The sequence below is a fragment of the Anopheles darlingi genome, chromosome 3, assembly GCF_943734745.1.
Source record: "Anopheles darlingi chromosome 3, idAnoDarlMG_H_01, whole genome shotgun sequence".
Classification (NCBI taxonomy): Eukaryota; Metazoa; Arthropoda; class Insecta; order Diptera; family Culicidae; genus Anopheles; species Anopheles darlingi.
This window is the reverse complement of record NC_064875.1, coordinates 23870636-23891466: the sequence shown is the minus strand read 5'-3', so window position 1 is coordinate 23891466 and position 20831 is coordinate 23870636. Positions and strand designations below refer to the sequence as shown.

The 20831-nt window shown below is 46.8% G+C and overlaps 1 protein-coding gene across 6 annotated transcripts in view; it reads right to left on the bottom strand.

The window, feature by feature from the left end:
• The window catches only part of LOC125956607 (ATP-binding cassette subfamily G member 4), a 23168-nt gene extending 3268 nt beyond the window's left edge, over positions 1-19900 (bottom strand). Inside the window, exons 1-4 of one of the 6 annotated variants that reach the window (XM_049688663.1) lie at positions 19809-19900; positions 18919-19143; positions 6900-7234; positions 5905-6034 (exon numbers count right to left, since the gene is read on the bottom strand). In XM_049688663.1, coding sequence (XP_049544620.1) covers positions 5905-6034; positions 6900-6957 — 188 coding nt within the window. In that variant the 5' untranslated portion in view covers positions 6958-7234; positions 18919-19143; positions 19809-19900. Of the gene's footprint in view, positions 1-5904; positions 6035-6899; positions 7235-18918; positions 19144-19615; positions 19686-19808 lie in introns of those variants that run through there. The other 5 variants (XM_049688667.1, XM_049688664.1, XM_049688662.1 and 2 more) reach the window with 5 other exon arrangements.
• Positions 19901-20831: the final 931 nt, after the last annotated feature.

The window sequence follows — 20831 nt, the reverse complement described above, 5'->3', positions numbered from 1 at the left end:
GCACTCGGTATGTAGTTCGCAGATGGCATTTATTTGCAACCTAATTTGTGGGTTTGCGTGTCAGTCCGACCTGCTAAGTGACACAAAAGAAACAGCAAAAATTGACACCCGCCACAGTGGCCACACCTTCGCCGCGGTGATGTTTGCTCGCATTGCTTGAACACACGTCCTTGGAGGGGTACGGTTTTGCATGTCCAACACGGTGTAAGCGCAGCTCGATTAACGGTCGAATGCTTAGCACCTATACAAATCACACGCCAATCCGCTAATTTGTTCGCAAATCGTTCATGCGCGCGGTTCGATTGCAATTCGCACATACACATAACCTGGCATAAGCGGATCATGATGGTGCGAAGGGTTTGGTGGTTTGCTCAGTAGGATGCATATTATTGTTATTAAATAGCATAGCAGAACTGATCAATCACTTGGTTTTGCACAATAAAGCGATTATGATAGTGCCTTTGTTGCTTGATCGTAGCAAGCTGCAATCTTCAGCAAGGATGAAATGCATTTTCATCCAAGGATGTGAAATGCATTTTCATCCTAGTAGGTAAGGCTGTGGTTGTTGCTAAGATGATGTGTTAATGCTGAGGCGGTATGATGTATTTCACAAAGGATTCCATCGCATAACGGTGGAGAAAATGAGGCGCTGCTAAACGTACAGTTGAAAGTCAAAAGTTTGTTCAATTGATACTACGTGCTATTACAGGTATAATGTATTTTTAAGCAATTTTATATTTAAAAAAAATCATACTATTCAGAAATACAGCGCCGAAATGACTGTCCACTAGCTGAGTTAAATATATTTAACGTCATTTCATCACATTAACAAATATTTCCGACTATACCGACCACCTTAAGAGGAAAAAAGTGTTTTGCATGTTGCTTTTTATGCCTTTTTTTTGCAACAATTATTTCATGATGGTTAAGCTTTCAAAAGCGTTTTGCAGATTGTGTGATAAATCGACACAAAATCAACAATGATGCAGCGGTTTGACCGACAGCGAGATGTGCATGACGCAGCGCAACTCCACAATTGGAATCATTTTTTATTTATTTGTACATGGATTTTTTAATATGCTGTTTTTAAGCGTAACATCCATAAAAGTGTTTCCATGAATTGCGAATGTATGTAATCTCAATAAAACATTTCTCAGCATGATCTAGAACAACTCATAATCCATCGAAATAACATTCACTTTTGCTGGGTGACTGTTTTTTGTAATTTTGATCGTGCAAACTTTAGTATATTCTTGAATTGTTTACTTCACTTGTTTTAATGAGTCATTCCGTTTAGTGTATTATTTGCAAAAATAAATCAAAGTTGATTGTTTCACAAAGATCACAAAAATGTCTATTCAGACCAACTTATCGTAACGTAGCGTAATTTGTGTTTGAATAAAATAATTAAAACCAGTATTGACATACTGAAACAGAACCACAACTAAACCATTCTCATTCTTTTCGGCTAAATGGTTTACTATGATGAGTTATCAATTTGAAACCTATGTTTGAACATCAGAAATTTAAAGCATTTACTCACGAACTGATTACAACAGCACCAAATGCAAGCGAATGCAAATAATAATACAATTCGTCGAACATTTGCCGCCCCGAGAGTAGAATCAACGAAACGCAGCCTCTTCAACCGGCAACATCCCGGAACCCCCGTGACACCATTCCCACATAACATTCAACGAAACCGTCTGCGAATTGTGCGAGTCTCGTACCCCTTCTCGGTCTACCGCATAAAATAACTGACTGACGCAATCGCAAATGTAATTGAAATGTATTGAAAAGTCTGCCCATCGCACGCCTCGCACTTGTTTCCGCTCTATGGCCACCCGTCCCGGTCCCCCTAGCCTACCACCCCATTCCTATCGCACCTGCCAAGGCTAATCGATCTCTGCGCGACAGCTGCAATTAGTGTGAACTACCAAGCGAGAACCACCGACCACCGGGGGCTACCATGTTTCACCTCCGAAATGACAAATTACCCACCATTAACTGTGGTAGAAGGAGATGAGAATGTGGAAGAGGAGGAAGAGAGGCCGGTCGAGAGGAAGCATAGAGAGAAAAAAAATGCAAATCTCGCTTGCGCGACAGCATGTGATGATGCGATCTACATTAGTCTCCGTTCTATTGGCTTTGGTGCTCCAAGCCCAGGTCGGTGGCCACTTCGTACACCTTCCAGCAGCAGCAGCAGCTGCTGCAGCAGTAGATTCCAATCAATTTCATCCTGACACCTAGGCACACCGGTACTGGATTGTAAGAAGTTTCACTTGCCTTGAGCACCGAGGGTAGACCCCATTTGTCATGAGTGAATCATGATCATGCGAACAATCACAAGCACCAGAGCAGCAGCAGCAATAGCAGCAAGCGCCAGGTGATTGTCAACCAGACTTCGGACGGCTTTAGGAGCTCCACCCCAAGTCAACGACACCAAACGAAATGGAAAGTTGCGGTTTGACGCGTCACACTAGGCTGGTTACAGGTAATGTTAAAAAGCAGAAAAGGAATAGAAGCAACACATAGCTAATCATAGCCGTATCGACGGTGGTGACAAATCATTAAACGAATGATCGAAAGGCCACAAAGGCGTGTGCCGTGCGCTCGCTCGCGATCACGTGCCCAACGTACTAACCCAGTCATTACCGCCCGAGGACCATAAAACAATGGTTTCCTCGTCGTGGAGGCGCGGTTTCTAAACCTAATCGCCGGCATTAAGCTCGAGCAGCTAGAGCAATGGAACAAGAAAAAGGAGGGGGGGGGGGGGAATATCTATTGGCCAAATTACCCCCCGCACACACACACACTGTCACCAGCGTCATCCATTATCCGCCAGCGTGGGGTTCTGGCTCTCTTGCTCAAACAGCCTCTAGCTACACACCACGATAACCACCTGTTGGGTGGTATGGCATAAGATTCGCGGCAGCAGGAGCTGTTGTTGAACGGCATTCTACACCTCCCCCTGGGGGTGGTGGTGGCCACATAGAGGGTGAGGAGAAGGGTTGATATTTTTTTCCACTATTTCGGCGTACAGCAGATCGGTGCATAGCCGCTGGCAAGTGGCGCTGGCATGTTGAGCAATTCGCAGCATCACACCGCAGCATTGCGTGACGCGTGCGTCAATGACCGGTCGGGACCGATCGCAGGTGCTCAAGGGTGAGATCGGGCTGCATAATGAGCCTGCGGGGTGGCGGGACGGTAAGCACGGGAGCGGCAGTATCGTAATTTGTGCTGTTAACGAATGATTTACTATCAATCCAAGATGTCACGGTGCGTTGTCACCGTGATCGATTAGCTCCGGTTGGTGGCCGGTTGGTGGTGTAGCGGATTGTTAGGAATGTCAATGAAGTCGCTCTCTGGTGTAGTCGTTGTCGTACCCTTTTGAGATGCTCGAGAGAGAATCGGTATGGTTTGGTGGTGACGTGCTGTGAGATGTAGATTAGAGTGGATTCAATGTGCTTCATATAATAGGTAGAAGAGGGTTATCACAGTAAAGAAATGTTTATGCTTATCCATGGACAAATCACACAAAATATTTTGCTAAGAGTGTAAATGTATGAAATTATAAGAAGAATTTAAATGCATAAAATTAGTTTTTTCAACTGTATTCAGCAGATGAAATGTAATGTGAAATGTAAAAAAATGCAATTCGATCCCAGGTTATAAGCTTTTTGTTGTTTTGTGGAGGAATGAAACAATTAATATGACAATTTCATTCGAAATACGGCTTGCCCGTCCTTATATATAAAAACTTAACTTTTGTAAACTGCTATACTCATTTTAAATGTTGAATTTCGCTTTTTACATCGAGCTTAGTCCTCCAAATCAACGATGATTCTCGTGCAACCAAACGGGTCGAAATCGTGGTTTAGTCGTGAAGACTCAACGCAAACAAAATCAACATTAACAGGAACAATTAGCGTGTTTCGAAATGCAGTTTAATATCGTTTATGCAAATAAGAATGATTCAGGATAGTATAAAATGGCTATCACGCAAGCTAAGCGACGGACAGCGAAGAATCCAACCAATTTTGTAAAACAATGCTGTAAAGTGCAAAAAAGCCGTTTCTAATTTAAAGACATATCACATAACAGTTTCATATTAGAAAGCCATTTCTCAACCAAGCAAAATCACTTCAGTTGCAAGGCAATGAGTACTGTCTGATGAGCGTGGTTCAATTAAAACCTAATAAAACGTTTAACATGAGTCATTAATCATCATCAACATTAACAGCTAATGATCATTCGCCACCGTATCTAATAAATAATAAAGTAGTGCTACAGTGTAAAAACTCCCAGGTCTTAAACTGCCACCTCGTTGATGGAACAATTGTACGCTCTTGACGATGGAATGAAACCCAAACTTCGCCAACTCTATAGACAAAATCTGTCTGGGAAATCACATTAATGGATTTTAAAAAAATAATATTAAGAGAGACCTCTGAAATCCTTGTCTCTTGATGAAAAAAAAGTGACAAAAGCAATTTACAACTAACACCTGTCGAATATTTACTGCAAATGAAAGGAACAAGCGGCTTGAGTTAGATAGTGCATCACATTCCAGGTGGCACGCTACTCGTTGTTCGGTGCTCACGACGCTCTCATCGTGACACACGCTCCATAAATACAAAGAAAAAGGCTAAACAAACATAATTGGTGTCACACCGGGTACGGGAACTGGCACGCTAGTGCCGTTTTGGTTTTTTTCTATTTTCCCTCCTCGCGCCGAATAGTGTGTCGTTCGCGAGCATTCGCGCGCTAGAGATTAAACGAAAATTTGTGCTGCAGCAGCTGCGGTGATGGTGCTGATGCTGGTGCTGTTGTACGCTGGCATGCTGCCAGACACGATCGGCTGGCGATGATGCTGCATGCGAAGGTTAACCGCTGTGCACAACCTGTGCTGTGTTGATGTGTGCAGCGCCGGTGCCACTGAACTCAAACCCCACTGCTATGCTGCTAACAGACGGTTAGGCCAAAGAACTATTCATAGCGATTGAGTACATTCACTCGCTTGTACAAGGCCTGTAGCCAAACTGTGAGCATGAATGCACACCAAAAGTTGGTTTCATTGCAATCTCTACCGTGGAACGACTGCAAATCGATCGATTGTCCCAGGGTGTCAGGGAGAACATACAACAAAAACAAAAACGCTAGTATTGCTGGGCCATATTTGATCTGAACTCGATGCCACAGAAGGTAGCATCAATCAGTGTCAGTTGATTGGGGTGGAAACGGATGATCGAGAGGATCGAAAGATCACGCAGCAGCGCTAGCAGAGCAGAGTGCTCAACTACAATGTTCCAGCAATTAAAACAAACTGCCCTCCCCTTTCGAGGAGGATCTCTCCACGAGAGCTTTAGGAAAGGTCAGGGGCACAAATGATGAAAACGTGTCGCTTCAGAAATGTTTGATCCATCTCCGCTCCTCAAACGTTCGCCCAGCTAAGCTATGTCATTAGACGTACATCAGTGCACGTTTCCTTCCATGGGGCGGCTATTGTAGATGCCGCACATGTTTGTCACTGCTAACGATTCGGGTAACAGAGGTCAGGTGCTTCAAGGATGAGCGCTAGTTTCTAGACTTTGTAGACAACATATTGAATGGACCGATCTCGAACGGTTCCAAAAGGTCCCGAAAGGTGATCGCAGAGACAAGATTGAACGAATTGTTGGCTAGTATTTGCATATTACACTTTATGGTTCCACAGGTCGGAAAGATCGTTTGGCGTCATTATGCAACAGCCCAACAGCAAACCCTAATTTGACCCAACGCCCCAGGCATCCCATCACTCACGTCACGGTTGCGTGAGGATCGCTTCTAACGTTCCCGCACGCACCGAACGCGAAACTCCCTGTTGAAACGTAATCCTTTGAACTCCACGTTTTCCGTACTTACCGGTAGCCAGAAATGGCGTTCAACAAGCTGCTCTTGCCTGCCCCGGAGGGACCCATAATGGCGGTTAATTGTCCATGCCGGAACACGCCACTGACGCCCTTCAGTATCGTTTGCTTTTGGCTTTCACTCACTGGGGTTGGAGGAAGAGAAGAGCGAAGAAAGAAAAATGGTGTTAATGTCTACCAGAAGCAAGTGCAGTGTATGTAAGGCGTTGCTGCAGATTTTGATTTGGAAATCTAAAGCCTCATGTAGCCGATCCCATGAAAACCTTCGTTCACAAAGGTGTATCGTGGTGTAGGGCGTGTTAAAGCAATTTATCGAAGTACAAGACATCTTTACAAGACTCGCTATCTTCTCCGTTAAGAGTCTCTTTGCACAACCATTTCAATAATTTTCTGAGGTTATAAGCTGTCTACTTATCCAACTGTAACTGACATCACATCCGCCATCAGTCAAGCAAAAAGCAAAGCTACTATGATGAACACTGGCAACAATGGACGGATGTAAACGTCATTGTAAAATTAGAAACGAAAATGAAAGGAATAGGAATCAATTTTCTTGAAGTTTATGAATTGAATGCCTCTGTCACAAAATGCCATAAATTGAATGCCTCTGTCACAAAGGTTGCATTCGCGGCTTCGCAGCTATATCACAGTCTATCATGAAGCTAAATTCACAAGACCTGTCACATTCTACATGAATGGCACGGATTACGAACCATATACATATAAAATATTGTACATTTAACGACACCAATAATGAATAGAACATCTCATAAAGTGAGTAAGAATAGTTCCTTTCAGATGATAGTCTTGGGCTCGCGTACAAACTCGTTAACCTCGTCGGTCGACGACACCCGAGTATCCAGTTCTAGGTGTAGGTGAAATTGTTTTCTCCTTCCGTTCTATTCACTTCATCAGGAGTCAGACCGCTACGAGAAATGGCCGTACATCGATTGCACTGGGCCGGAGAAAATGAAATAAAACAATACTTACGGAAACTCTTGCGTACGTTGACCGTATACTCGATGTCTTGGAACTCGACGTCTTTCATCGTGCTGGCTGTGGGGCGCGTTCGTGTCCGGTGATACTAAGCAGTTCCCCAGCTAGTGGCGTTGTTATTTCTCCCTGTTATGGTTGAAGGTCACCAGAAAAGCACCGCTGCTTCACTCTGTAACTTTTTTTTTAATTTCCTTTTTCTGTATGCGGCTAATGTGATGTTCTGGTCTGATTCACAACTTGATTCGGATTGACACGACGGTTCTGCTTTGAACGACTCCCAGAACAATATTTTATTACTCCATACTGCCCATCCGCCCGGTAGATGTATTCTGTTGGATGAAGAATCATTAGAAATTAGTAAAAATAAATGGTACATAAGTTGAGGAATGATATCGGCAACGGATCAAATCTGTATCAATAAACCTGCTTGCTTCTACATTAGTGTCCAGGTGTTTTGTCTGACTTTACTTGTTAACGAGCGTGTCACTTCAATGGCTGCTTGGCACCGGCGCCCTAGGCAGACTAGCTTCCAGCTAAATCAACAAACAAACTTCCCCCCGTCTGTTTGCATAGTCGTCAGTGGTTTGTTTTTGTTTAATTTTTTCGTTTAATTTTCAAAAGAAAACCAAAACAATCTAGCCATCGGTGATTGCGGCAAGACAAACCGGTTTCACCGGCAAAGGCCTACTATCCAGGATCAAGGTGAGTAAGACGCTAGGCGGTCCACAGCGTACTCCTTGAACTTGGACCAACCGCTGAAGTGAACCACGGTAATGGGGCCTTCGATTCTAGCCTCTGTAGCACAGCGAAATAATTCGAAAAACGGTGCGCAAAACGGAGAAGAGGATAATTGTAGGATTGAGGCGCATGTCGTGTTGCGTTCGCATGTGTGTTGGTTTTGTCAGTTTGGTGCTTCGCCAGAACTTCTCCTTCATCTCAAGAGTACAATGTTTGGCGAGTGGCTTGAGGTGAGAATGCCTTGTTTACGGCATCGCCTCCGAGTGCTCCGGGTTCGCCGGCAGCACAATGGCATTTGATTGTAAGAATTCGTAGTAAAAAAAAACAAGAAACCGGCTCTGACAAGAATGGCGCAGAGTCCGTGGGGCAAAATGTTCGATCTGAAGGTCAACCGCATGATGAAGCATAAATTAATAGCCACCCAAGCTTTGGTTGGAATGATTTTTGGTGGAGTTTTGTTACTTTTTCTGTAACCAGTTCCCCAGTCGCCAGCCAAGCATTTCGTGTTCTCATAAATCCGAAAGAATCAAGTTCCGCGGTTCTCGGACAGGTAGCACATGCATAAGGATTTAATTTGAATATTTACACCTAACGAGTGGTGGACGGACAGAACAATCCGATCGATCGCCCAAGGAAGGGGGATCGTCACGATTGACACCAACTGTCGATGCAGCCAATGAAACATGGCCCGTTCTCTGGGCAACAGCAACAGGAACAACGATCCAAACGAGAGACAGATGCGGACGTCACTCAGTTCACCATTCGCCTGCGCTTACGTCGATCACGATCTTCCATGCCGCACTAGGCCACATTAAGGAGTGCCACCATAACAACGGCTGCATTCGATTCGATCAATCGTCATCCCCCATGCTCATGCTGACCTCAAAAAAAAAGGCCGAACAATAGCTTACGATCGAGAGAGTGATCTCCATGGCATCACACTGGCATCGGGTGGATAGGCGACCGATCGTGTGGTGCATCATAAATTGTCACCTCACGACCGGTGTCATCTTGGCCGAGCACTGCACATATGGCCATATCCCGGCGGCCGACCGGCTACCAATTAAGTCTTATTTATGCACACCCTTGACTCACCGACCGACGACCGACGACGCGCCTAACGGGAGGATGATGGCGGAGGTCAGATGATCGATGATTCGCCCATTAGCCCCATCGATAATCGAAACGGTACGGATGCAAGCTTTACAAGGTGCTAACGCTCGTTAAACATTAGGAAGCTTACGGAGCGTATCTCGTGTTGTCCAGCGAACTGTGATGACCCTGTCGGTATGTACCGGCGTATGGTGATGATGATGATGGCTTCATTCATCGACCCATCACCGAAGTCCGGTTGTCCGAAAGAGAGAAGTCACACCTTGGGAATCAGCTGGAAGCAATTAGCAGGTCCACCGATCCACCCATACCGAGGAATGCCGCCCTTCGCATGTGATCAAACCGGACGAGTACAATGTTCCGGCAGGAGGAGCGCGAACACCGGTCGAGTACGCCGGTCGATTAATGGACACTAATTCCAGTTATTGGTGCAACGGGAATTGACGCTTAAAGTGCACCGATCATTTACCCGTCAACGGCCCGTTGTTTGCGGCGATGTTAAGAGCAAGGAACAGATTGTTGGTCGTGAATTACTAGGTGGCGAACGTAATTTGCATGAAAACTATCACATAAACGATCGCTCACGTGCTATTCTTCGGATAGATTTAACGGTCGTTCCCTAGAACACTTCAAGAACTCAACAAACGGATGCGTTATCTTGAAATTCGTGCAAATTCGTGGTCAGGTGTAAATTTGCTATTTACTTATCTACATCAGGTACACCACTAGAATGCATGTACTCCTTCTCGAAAAGCCCATTGGATTAACAAACTCCAAGATCTCGCTAAGTTCAGTTTCTTGGTACCAGCAAGCCACCGACGACTGGCCGGTTAGCCTGCATGCCGTGCAGAAATTGCATACATAACTCACGAGGGCCGCTTTGGCGCGAAAAAAAACCTAGATCTGTAGATCTCCAACCGAGTCCCACGAACCTGAATGCTTTCACAAAAATAAATACCAAACTAGCAGTAGACGGAGGCGGCTAGAAGCGGATCGCTTTTGGAACATTCTACATGCCCGTGGCAGCTGGTCAGCTGAAGGTCAACATCGGAGGTGTGTTTGGTAACATTTCAGTTCCCCCAAGAACCAACGCCATTAGCGGGCGCAATGCATGACCAACCACTTGTGAAGAAAACCGAAAAATGATCGTCATTGACCATAGGTGGTACTGCAACCGGTACTTGGGATCGCCGGACCGGTTTGCAGCCAATGAGCAAAAGCTCGCTTCACAGACACGTTCACTGCATCTGCAGACTCGTGGTAACCCAGGAGATTTCTCGGGCATTGGGTATGATACGGTATGATGGGGGTTTCATCGGAAAGTAGCTTCCAAAAAGTTGGAGCGTATGTGACATTCGGCGATGCGTAGGATCATTAATTGGGGCCCGGATCAAGGATAGCGACAGAGGTGCTTAACTTTAACTCAAAAACATAATTTAATTTCAATTTATTTTTACTTTTAGTTTTCGACCTACGCCATGATGATTCATACTCCCGTTGGTGCTTGCAAAGAACTCAAGCATCAAGCAATAACAGTGATTCCGACAAACCAGACCAGAAACGAGCTGGTTACTTATCACCAGTATTGTAAAAGATACATATTAACCTCATCAACCTTCCAATCAAGTCCAGTCCGGGAACTTGAGGTACCATATCGCACGTGCACTAATCATCACGCTTGCCAGTGGGAAGATAACAAGAATAGAATGTAATTTTCAGGCAGCTACAATAACAGGTAATCAGCTACCGTAAACGTGAGTGCTCACGTTGGGCACAGGAATTAGGTCACAACAGCATATCTATATGCTTGAACAAGCGCCCCTCATTTATTATCCTCTGTGATGTCTGCAAAAAATATAAATATTTGGATAAATAATCTCTAGTTGAATCACCATCTAAAGTGACGTGCACTGTAATCCGCCAAAGGTTCAAAGTACAAACAGTTTAAGGCGGAAATGGATATACGATAGCGTGACCACAGAAGTGTGGTTGAAAGTCGGCTATCAGTAACTGCGAACTCAGAGAGGCCGCTGTTTACTACAACTGGCCTTCATCGTGTGCCAGATGACACAATGGACCATCGAAACGATTCGCTGGAACTTATCGAAACGGTTTTAATTCGAGTGCTGCGAACGGAGTGCATCCGGGAGTATCTGTCATTCCAACGTCCGATAAGCAATCTGTGAACGCGAGGCGCAAAAAACATGTTCTGTCGACTGCCCGCTGATTAGCACTTGTCAAAGGGGCGCCTTTGTTTCGCTTTCGATCCACCAGCACGACGAGTCCAGTGACTGAAAAGCTTGAACCGATAGCATATCAAGAAGAGTTCTAGGTCTCTCGAAACGGGGAACCATCATACTGTTATGGTGTGCGCTTCAACTGCACCGGAATGCGTTAAACCGGATATCGCAGGATGACCCAGTTGCATAAGATTAGCAAACAATGGCGATTGTCGCTTCCGCCAGAGAGTGAATGAGTTTCCCGTCGATGACGCCCAGCAGCCGAACGTGGGTGACTAATTGTTGTCGCTGCACTTTGTCCATTCCCTCGCACACGCACACATACATGGAGCGACATCGATTTGATTAGCATTTTCAATAGAACTCTCGTAATTGAATTGGATTGTTCAATTAGCTGTGCGAGTGGCTGTGGCAAATCAAGGATGTCTGTACTGTATGACGTCACTGGGCGCCTGGAGGTGTCTCGTGCGATCGAAGGCCAGGGACACGATGACACGCCAATCGATCGCTAATCGATTTATTGTGTTTTAAATGTTCGCTATGCACACTTCCTAAAGCATGGTACTGCATAGTAAATCGCATATCTGGCCATACCGTGAAGTGAATCATTTCGTTTGCTAAAGATCACACCTTACGATTTCGCTCCAGTCCTCCTGAAGTTCGCGATGAGTCAAGTAATTTTCCGAGACCTTTGCAAAGACCTCGAGCTTTACTGACACGCCAAGTTCTCCTAATTTGGCAAATGCACAACTGAATCATAGTACCTAGCTTAATCACTATACACTTGCATCCCTAAGCACATGGCCGTGGCAATCGTAGAACCACCAAATCGGGTAATCGGGCCATAAAGCCAAAAGCCGCTCAACAACCAACCAGAAGGGTAAAAACAGAAAGTGACCTTCTCCGACATGAAACTTTCGCACCGCATGGTTTTTGGTCAACACAATTCGAGCTTATAGTTCAAACAACCGTGCATAAATAAACCTCCGAAACCTACGCATTCCGCCGGACAAAAGTGGTCCAAAGGTGATCAGACACGCTAACCTCGCGCTTCGTCACTTCGGCATTAGCATATCCGCGATAATAGGACGATAAGCAGACTGTGCCACGTCGCCAAAGGCCGTGGTGACCCTTACGAGGGACCCTTTTTGTTCTTTCGTGTTTCCTACTCGGTGGTGCGGTGCGATCCAATCGCGATAATGAAAACGAAAAGACATCGATAATCGGCACAATAATGGTTCACGTCATAAAGCGAAACATAGTGCAATCGAAGAAGGGTAAATAGGTGCAGCGCATACGTAACAAGTGGTGCACCTGCAAGTGGTGCAATGCAATCGCCATTGGACCACCGGCGCCATTTACGCGGGGGATTTACCGCTGGACTTGACTAGACATTGATAAGAGACAATATGAAGAGCAACAAAACGAATGGACGGTCTTTTAGCAAGCGATTAGAATGCACCACCATGCCCTTCGACCGTGATGGTCAATGCGAAGTGACACTACAATGTCCATCTTTACGCATTATCAGTGCCACGGTCAAGCGCGCCTCTTGTTCCGGGCACCGTCAGCTGGTAACAGGGGCAGGGTTTGTAACGTTTGCGAGCAACAATCACCATGACGTGTCTGTCTGTCTGTCTGTCTGTCGGTCGGTTGGCCCGTCGTCAGCCATCGAGCCAATTCGAGCCGAGCACGAACCTTCGTTTGTTTGGACACGGGCGTGCATTGGCCGGTCCGGGATCGGTGTTTGAAAATTGATTAGAAAATCGAAGAATTTATGCTTCCATCATCACCACACCAACACCATGGTATGGGTGCTTCCGCTTCGAGGTTTAGCGTGGTTTAACACGTGATGAGCCTCCTAGACCATCGTATGTTATCGCTTTAGTAAGTGCAACAGATTACAGGTCCGATGGTTGTAGCGGTTCTATTAGTAGTTTGATTAGACCATCAAAGGTCGTTCAGAAATCACTAACCAGGTCTAGACTCTCTTCGGGAGTGAGTAGACCAATACCTAGAACCAAGAAATTGTAACAGTCTCATGGTGGACTTCAAGTGTTAAACATTGTTCCCGATTGGCTCGTCTCAACCTCATTAGAAGAAGTAGGACTTCCGAAATCAATACCTTCGATCACACCGCTCAGAGAACCACAACTAACCATCGCAACAAGGCCCCCCCAGCCCGGGGCTCGTTGCGTAACGAGACTTTATGTCATCGTTCTCACATGCATCCTCTTCCCGCAATCGCACGCTATCGCCCGGCAGTACCGCGAGTGAGAGGCATGTGGTAAACGTTTAGTTTTCGATTCCGACCACAGTATCGCCCGGTACGATCGCAGAGCAGCCGGAGAGCTCAGCGGAGGAGGTTGCTCTTCTCAAAGCAAACGGCCAATCCTCGTACCGATAATGGTGGTAAAGCTATTGAATATTGTTCAGGGTCAGTCGCACACACAAACACACACATGATGTGTATTAAGAATGTGAGAAACGGAATCATCGAGAAACAGAAGCTCACGAAAGGCGGAAAAGGCGAGGTTGAGGTGTAAGCAAAATCACGTATGGCGCATCCAAGATTTGAGGAATGCACTCACCAGAACCGGGTCCTCAAAGCGGTCTTCAAGAACGCCATACTGAGTACAGTGCAACGATTATAAACCTGGAATGCATCGATCAAGCCACCGAACTGATTAGTTCTAGGACAAAGCGTTCACATGATCGACTCGTGTACGCGTCAAGGAGATCTCCAACGTTCGTCCATCATCCAAAACCTGTATTCTGTAACCCGGATGGTCTAACCTAACATTTGCCCCTTCCGCACCGTCTGCTCCCGAGAACCTCTACACGGGTAAAGTCCCCTGCCTCTTACTACCGGCTTCAGTACTACCGGCGTACCTTTCTGTGCTGCGCCAATGCGCGTCTCTTCAGACTGGATCCGTGAACAACAACGACAGGGGACAACAACAACAGCAGCCGCAACCTTTGGAGGCTACCAGCGGTGCGTTGCTTTAATTATTGATCTTTGCTCATACGCCACCACCAACTACCAACCAGCACCGCCTTGCTCCACGCACCTCATGACATGAGCACCACACGTGTGCCTGTGGCGAGAGCTGACGATCCAGGAACTGGCCGCCATCGAGATTGCGCACCCCGCGTGAAAACCACTCGGCCACGCATTCTCGTTCGATATCGCGGAAGACAGTTTCGCGCTCGTGACCACATAAGTCAACGGGTGCGCACGATGCCAACCGAGGGGTTAGGTTCAATTAACGCTAACCGTTCGGTAAATAATAGCTTACCCCCAAGGCACTAGCGCGAACTAGCCAGTTCCTTAGTGCGTTCTAGTGCTTCTTACAGAATCGCGATACTGGTACGATCTGTTGTACCATCAGCAGCAGCAGCAGCAGCCGTAGCAGCCGCGCCGATGAAGAGTTCGTTTGGTTTCTTCTTATCTCCGCATCCGCAACACCGGAGTCTTTGTGGATCTAAAGCTTCAACTGTTGTTGCTATGACCAGCATGAGTGACGGTAAAGGATAGTTTAAGTACGATCATCACTCACGTTACGACCCTAGCTTAATGACATTTTTGTGTTGGTCCATCTGAAACCAGTGGCGAACGTTTGGCGGAAAGAGCAGTGTGGTCAAAGATTTTTTGTGAACCATAAACCAGACCAGACACCAAAATGGAGCATAAATTGGCACTGGAGCAGCGAGATCAACCACAATGTACCATTCCCCGTCGACATGTTTTGCAACTAATCTGGACCATTTGCACCCGCGGTCCGAGTAGCCCGCGTTTTACATTGTGCAAGTCTGACGAAAGACCAAAACTGGGTAACATGCCTTTTTTTTTCGTCTAATTAACTTCTTCATCCTAGCGCACCTTCGTGGTAGATTTTAGTGCTGCTTGTTGGATTATGAGATGTACGCAAACCGTGGTCCGTCTGCTAGAGAGGTTTATAGCTAGAGCAGGAGCAGCTAATGGTTGGTTTTTTTCTTTTGGCCAAATAATGGCCACTTTAAGGATTCTGAGAAGCGATAATGACATCTTTCATCATTTGGGGCACTCGGTTGAAACAGTTTAAAGATGTTATGGTTATGGAAAGATGGTTTAGAAGCATTCATAGAAACGATCAGGCAGCTGTCTCCGAATATTAGATTGCGAACATTAAATGCATAAATTAATGCTTGAAAAAGCCTCATACAACTGTTGAAATGCTCGAAGGCAGTCTCTCTAATCTAATGAATACATCTTAATATACTGATCCTAGGTATAAGAGCTGTATAGAGCTTTTCACAATCCCACCGTTGCATTACATCGATCACTAATGATCACAGCACCACGCAGCAGTAGTTTCTCTAATGATCTCCTTCCATTCACCCCCCAAATTGCCCAAAACAAATAATCGAGAACCATCAGTCCAGTTCAGTGAACCTTGAACCACCTTCACCTACTTTACGATTGCGTTGTAATACACACATTCAGCGACGAGGATGTGTAACATTTCTGCAATTGCAGCTCCATCATCATCATCATACAGCTCGATGCACCACCGCCTTCGCCAGCTACTCGCCGCCCTGGCTTGCAGCCAGGCGTGTAAAGCGCCAAGTTTCTTCCTTCCACCTCATATGGCCGCAAAGGAAGGCGGGTGGAATGGACAGAAGAAAAAAAAATGGCGATCGATGGATCAATTCACCGGAAGGCGACCGAGCACTGCAAGGTCAGACCCACGGTTGTGTGTGTGTGTGTGTGTGCCAACACAACAGCACACATCACTTTTACGCTCTAATTGCATTCGTTCTGGGCTCCACCAAAAAAATAAGGCTAGCGAACGGACTAAGGAACATAAACCATGAAGGCGTACCATCATAAACTATCCGCTCTACTCGTCTGTCGCCATTAGGAACGCAACGTGTGCCACGTTCTAGAACCCCCATTGCTTCGTGCGTGCTGTATTCTGAAGCAACGACGCACGCCAACAGGAAAGCAGCGACCGCTACGCACAAAACGCGATCGCGATTCGTGCATACGACATCCATTGCCTTGTTTCGATTTTTCGATGAAGATATGTCCACTGGAAAATAGATAGATCGCGTTCGCGTGTGCTAACGGTCGCGTGTGTGTTTTGCAACTCGCCATCGTTATTGCGGCAGAGCACAGTTTACACCTTGCGGATGTTTAGAACACGATGGAACTAAAACTTTATGAGCATCACCGGATAGTGTTTGCGCAATCGGATGGAACTGTGACGTATGATCGATAGTTTTTGGCGTAGCATAAATGCAACACTGGGCCATCTGCTTTCTCCGTCCGGCACTACGAAGCGGATAACTTGCGTTAAAACTCATCAACCATTCCGTCGCAGTGAACAGCCTGAGACGTGTTCAATGCAATAGTAGCATTTGGCGGTATAGTCATTTGAGTTTCAATTTTGGCGAATGATAAGTACCGATCCAAAAGCAAAAACATGGTGTACATCCTTGGCACCATAAAGTGGCAAACGGTTTTGAGGTTGCACGGCGCGATGGCGGCCCTCGTCGCCGTGCGCATTCAAGTACGCATTCTGTCTGTTCCGTTGCAAGCCTACACACTCGTGCACAGTGGTACGCCACCCCATGCTCCTCTGTCTCCCTCTCTGTGCATCGTGGTTCCGATCGATGCCATCGTTTGCGTAAGCCATCGCGGCAGCATAAAACCTGCCGTGCAAAAAGGGGGGAAGCGAGTGCGCGCGCTTGAAGGTTGCAAACGGAACCGCGCGGGTATTGGGTATTGAAAGCAATTGAACAACAATCATAATGGTGATGTGAGGATTGCTAATTAAAGAAGCTAATGCTATGGTATGGCGGATGCGAACCAAGTGTCTGTGTTTCTGTGTTAGTAATGTGATGGAACCATCCGTTTAAGCAATTAAGAAATGGCTTTTTTTTCTGTAAGAACACCATCAGCAGCAGCAGCAGTTGTGTGTCATCTTACCCACAATCAAACGTTCTAGAAACATCCGAAGAAACGGATCTAAAGCCCTTACTAGTAGCTCATCGAATCCGCCATACACGGAGGGTGTCATACCTTGCACGTCTTGTACGTTCAGTTCGCGAAGTAGAACAATAAAAAACGTAGCAGAACAAAAGAGCAAAACTCTGGAAGTGTATGGACTAAATCTCGTCTAGTTCAATACTCGCGGATTAGGTCGTTGGCTGAAAAATCTCATAGATGAAATGTACGTCTCTGGGTCGTCTTTAGAGACATTTGAAAGTAAAAAAACGGAATGCAAGGTTACCCCTTCATGGCTCGGCGACTCGACACATAGTGAATGGTCTAGAAGAGCCTTAAGAGATCTGAAGACGATCCACGCTCGCTGCCGCCACCTTAAGCTTCGCGCGACCATGGACCGCACAATGATCCATCTCGAGAAACGGAGGCATACGCTACGATTCCGTTGGAGGAACTTGAGCTAACCGAAAAGACGGGTTCGTAGCGGAAAGGAAACGGATGCTCGACGTCAAGTACAACCACATCTCGGCACGGTCATCAGATACCCTGTAGTAGTAGATCGACCATTCGATCGTGTGACACAACCGGTACCGATGTGTCGGTGTGCATATGACGAGTTGTTGGCCCGTTGGCCCGCGGCTCCTACACGCTGACAAGCGAGCAATTCAAGCTAACGGCATCGTGCGTAGCAAGTGGCGACTTGGAGTGCCTCTCTTGGTCTAGCGCGCCGACTTCAATGATGCGCCCTCGGACGATGCTCGAGATCTCGAAACCGACAAACCGCCCGATCTCCTCTTCCTCTTCTTTGCTTCTTTGCTCTGCTGCTCAGAAGGAGGAGCGTTTTGATTCTGGGCTGCGGGACGAGAGCGCGCCGATGTGTACCGAATCGTCACGTCTCGTCTCTGGACCGACCGAGCGACCGACCGGAGACACCTTTTTGCCTTAAGTGATGCTGATGATCAACGCAGACAGTGAACGATTGAAGCAGAACAGCCGCTTCGGCGGTGCACTGGTGTGTGGGATTGCGTAGAACCGAACCATAGAAACTACTGGAAAACAGGCGATCCATTGGACCAAAGGCAAACCGGCACATTTCGTTATTATTAACCAACTACTAGGCCAGCGCAGTGCCAGTGCACGGTGGACTTTTCTACCGCCTAGCACTGGCGGAGCATTTCCATCGCCACAGAACAACCTCGCTCCCGGGGCGGCCTGGTGACTGACCTTTTCCGCTCGTGTCGGGTGCATCCACACCAGCACGCGCGATCATCGTTATAGAGGCCGGAAGAGATTTTACTTTCAAATAGCACCCTAGCACAGTGGCACCGCGTACCTAGGCCGGCCGTGCCGGATTGGAGAAGGAGGTCCAGCAAAAAGTACCGAATTAATTTACGGCCAGCATGGCGGTGCTGCCACGCCACGTTTCGTTCTCGGTTGGATTGTTGCCAGGTAGATATGGCTTAGCTTATAACTTCCTGTTCCAAAGCAGCAGACATTGAAGAGACACATTTCTGACAGGAGAATTCGTTCTGATTAGCCAGCGGGAATGCGACAGTTCCAACAGTTACATGTGGTAACCGATGCACAACTTGGGACTTTGCTTCGGAATGCATATGCATTGCATTAGAGAACAGGGTGATCAACACTGTGGACTGGACCGATCCGTTCTCATCTGAGTGATTCATAAGCGCCTGCTTTGTGTCTACATCGACAGCTGGGTATTTCTGTTTCTCGCACGCTTCGATCACGTCGGCATTGCCACAGTTCGATCTGTACTTTTATCTTTCACATGACTACAACATACAGAATACTGGATTGTCCCCGGGGAGCTGGGGAATATCCTTTACAAAAAATACTCATAATAAGACATTCTAACTTCCTAACTAACTAACTTTCCAACTGCTAACGAAATAAACGTTGTCGTACTTACCGTAGGGTCGAGTAGAGTCGCCGTTATTCGCACGTTCTCTCGCCTACTAATCAGCGCGGCAGAACTGTACTTTCCACTTCTTCCGTCTATCACACCATCGCACTGTATCACTGGTTTAAACTCACTTGACCGATGATAGCCCGACTCTACGCTCAACTTCAATCGCACACAAGCTGGCGGTACCTATGCGAAGAAGAGATGCGCAACTTCAGGGCGAATCTGCTGCTAAAAGAGAAGACAAACGGCAGTTGAAGTAGGTTGCTGCATATCAATTTTCCCTTCGCGCAACAACGCAAAGCACCCGAAACATCACCATGAGATGAGTAATCACATTAAAGCAACGAAATGAAATTTCATCTTCTTCACTACACTACAACAAAACCCGCTACCGTGTTTAGCACTCGCGATGCTGTTCGTCTATTCTCGTAGCGTAGCAACGTGTGCCATGCCATGCTATGCCATGCCCGACTCTTCCTATAATTGGGTCACCAAGGGAACGAACCCTCAACCTTGTTGATGGCCCACTGCTTTGCTGCGATAAGCACTCTCGTTTCTGTTTACGTATGCGTAGTTCGGAATCACCAAAACCCGATTACACTTCCTTCTGGATGTTGTTTGCGCGTTCCACAGTCCAGAGCGCGTTCTCGCTCACTAGCACGCTGTACCATTCACAAGCAAACTATTCCCAAAACACTACTTGCAGTTCTGCTCCTATACCCACTGGGGAGCAGCAGCTGACTCTGGATCGAGATGTTGATCGCGAGACCGTTGAAACACGAATGATTTAATGAATGAAGTGCAGCAGCAGCAGTGGCCCTAGCAGTGGAAAGGCAAAACTCAAAAAAGGTGTCCACGAAGTAAACCAAACAAAAGCCACCCTTTCCGCCCACCGTTACACGACGATGCTCCCTGCTGCACGCGGCTTCGACGGACCACGAAAACGCTCTGGCAATGGCGGTCTGGCCGAGTCGTGTCGAATGCGATGAACGGTGGACGACGCCGCCAGATTAAACGAACACACACACGCTACAAACGCGCGAACGGACGGACGGACGAACGAAGCCACCACGAACGCACGTGCTTCGGCGGCAATTCCTTCTCGAACACCAGCACACCCGTCCGTTCTAGATGCACGGTGAATGGGGTGGGTCGGGTTGCAGTTTATGCATTTTTATGCACCGTCGTTTATGTTGTGGTCAACGTGCTCGGTGCGCGGAGAGTGTGCGCGAAGAATTTTCCTATCGTGTGTGCTCCACTGTAGTAGGCCTTTGACCTAAGAAGACAAGGCGTTGCGATTTGATTGGGCTGTTTAATGTTTAAATCGAAGATCACTTCCGACATTCTCTGGTGAAATGGCGCCGAGAGCGAGGGGAAGGGCGGGTGGGGTAGGGGTTTATTTAATTTTATTAACACTAACCCCAGATGGCCACAGCTTGCGAGAATCGTGAGTGCGGCTGGTTAACCGACGTAGAACGAAACCGGAACGGATGGAACGAGGCAATTGATCGATGGTTGGATAACAACGGGTTCCTATGCCTAGAGAGTTCTGCTGCAGCCGCGCGAAACACAAACATGCGGTCGGAATGCAGGATGGCTCGCTGTCGCTGTTGTCGATTGTTGGCGATGCACACCCAACCGGGTAGCAAACTCATTTCTATTCCAGTCGGACAAAGAGTGGCCAATCTGCGAGTCTCTGTTCGTGAGGTCAACGATCTGCAGCAGCTCGCGCGGCAAATCTTTGTGGGTGGACGGCGTACTATTGTCCCTGCTAGAATGGTGCTACGACCGAGTTTAGTGAAAGCAGCGACCCAGAAAGCAGAAGGAAATGATAAAAGTTTTCATTATTTCATGAATCAAAAAAATATTTTTCATTTTTGATCATATGAGGTCGGGCACTGAATTGTCCAAAGATC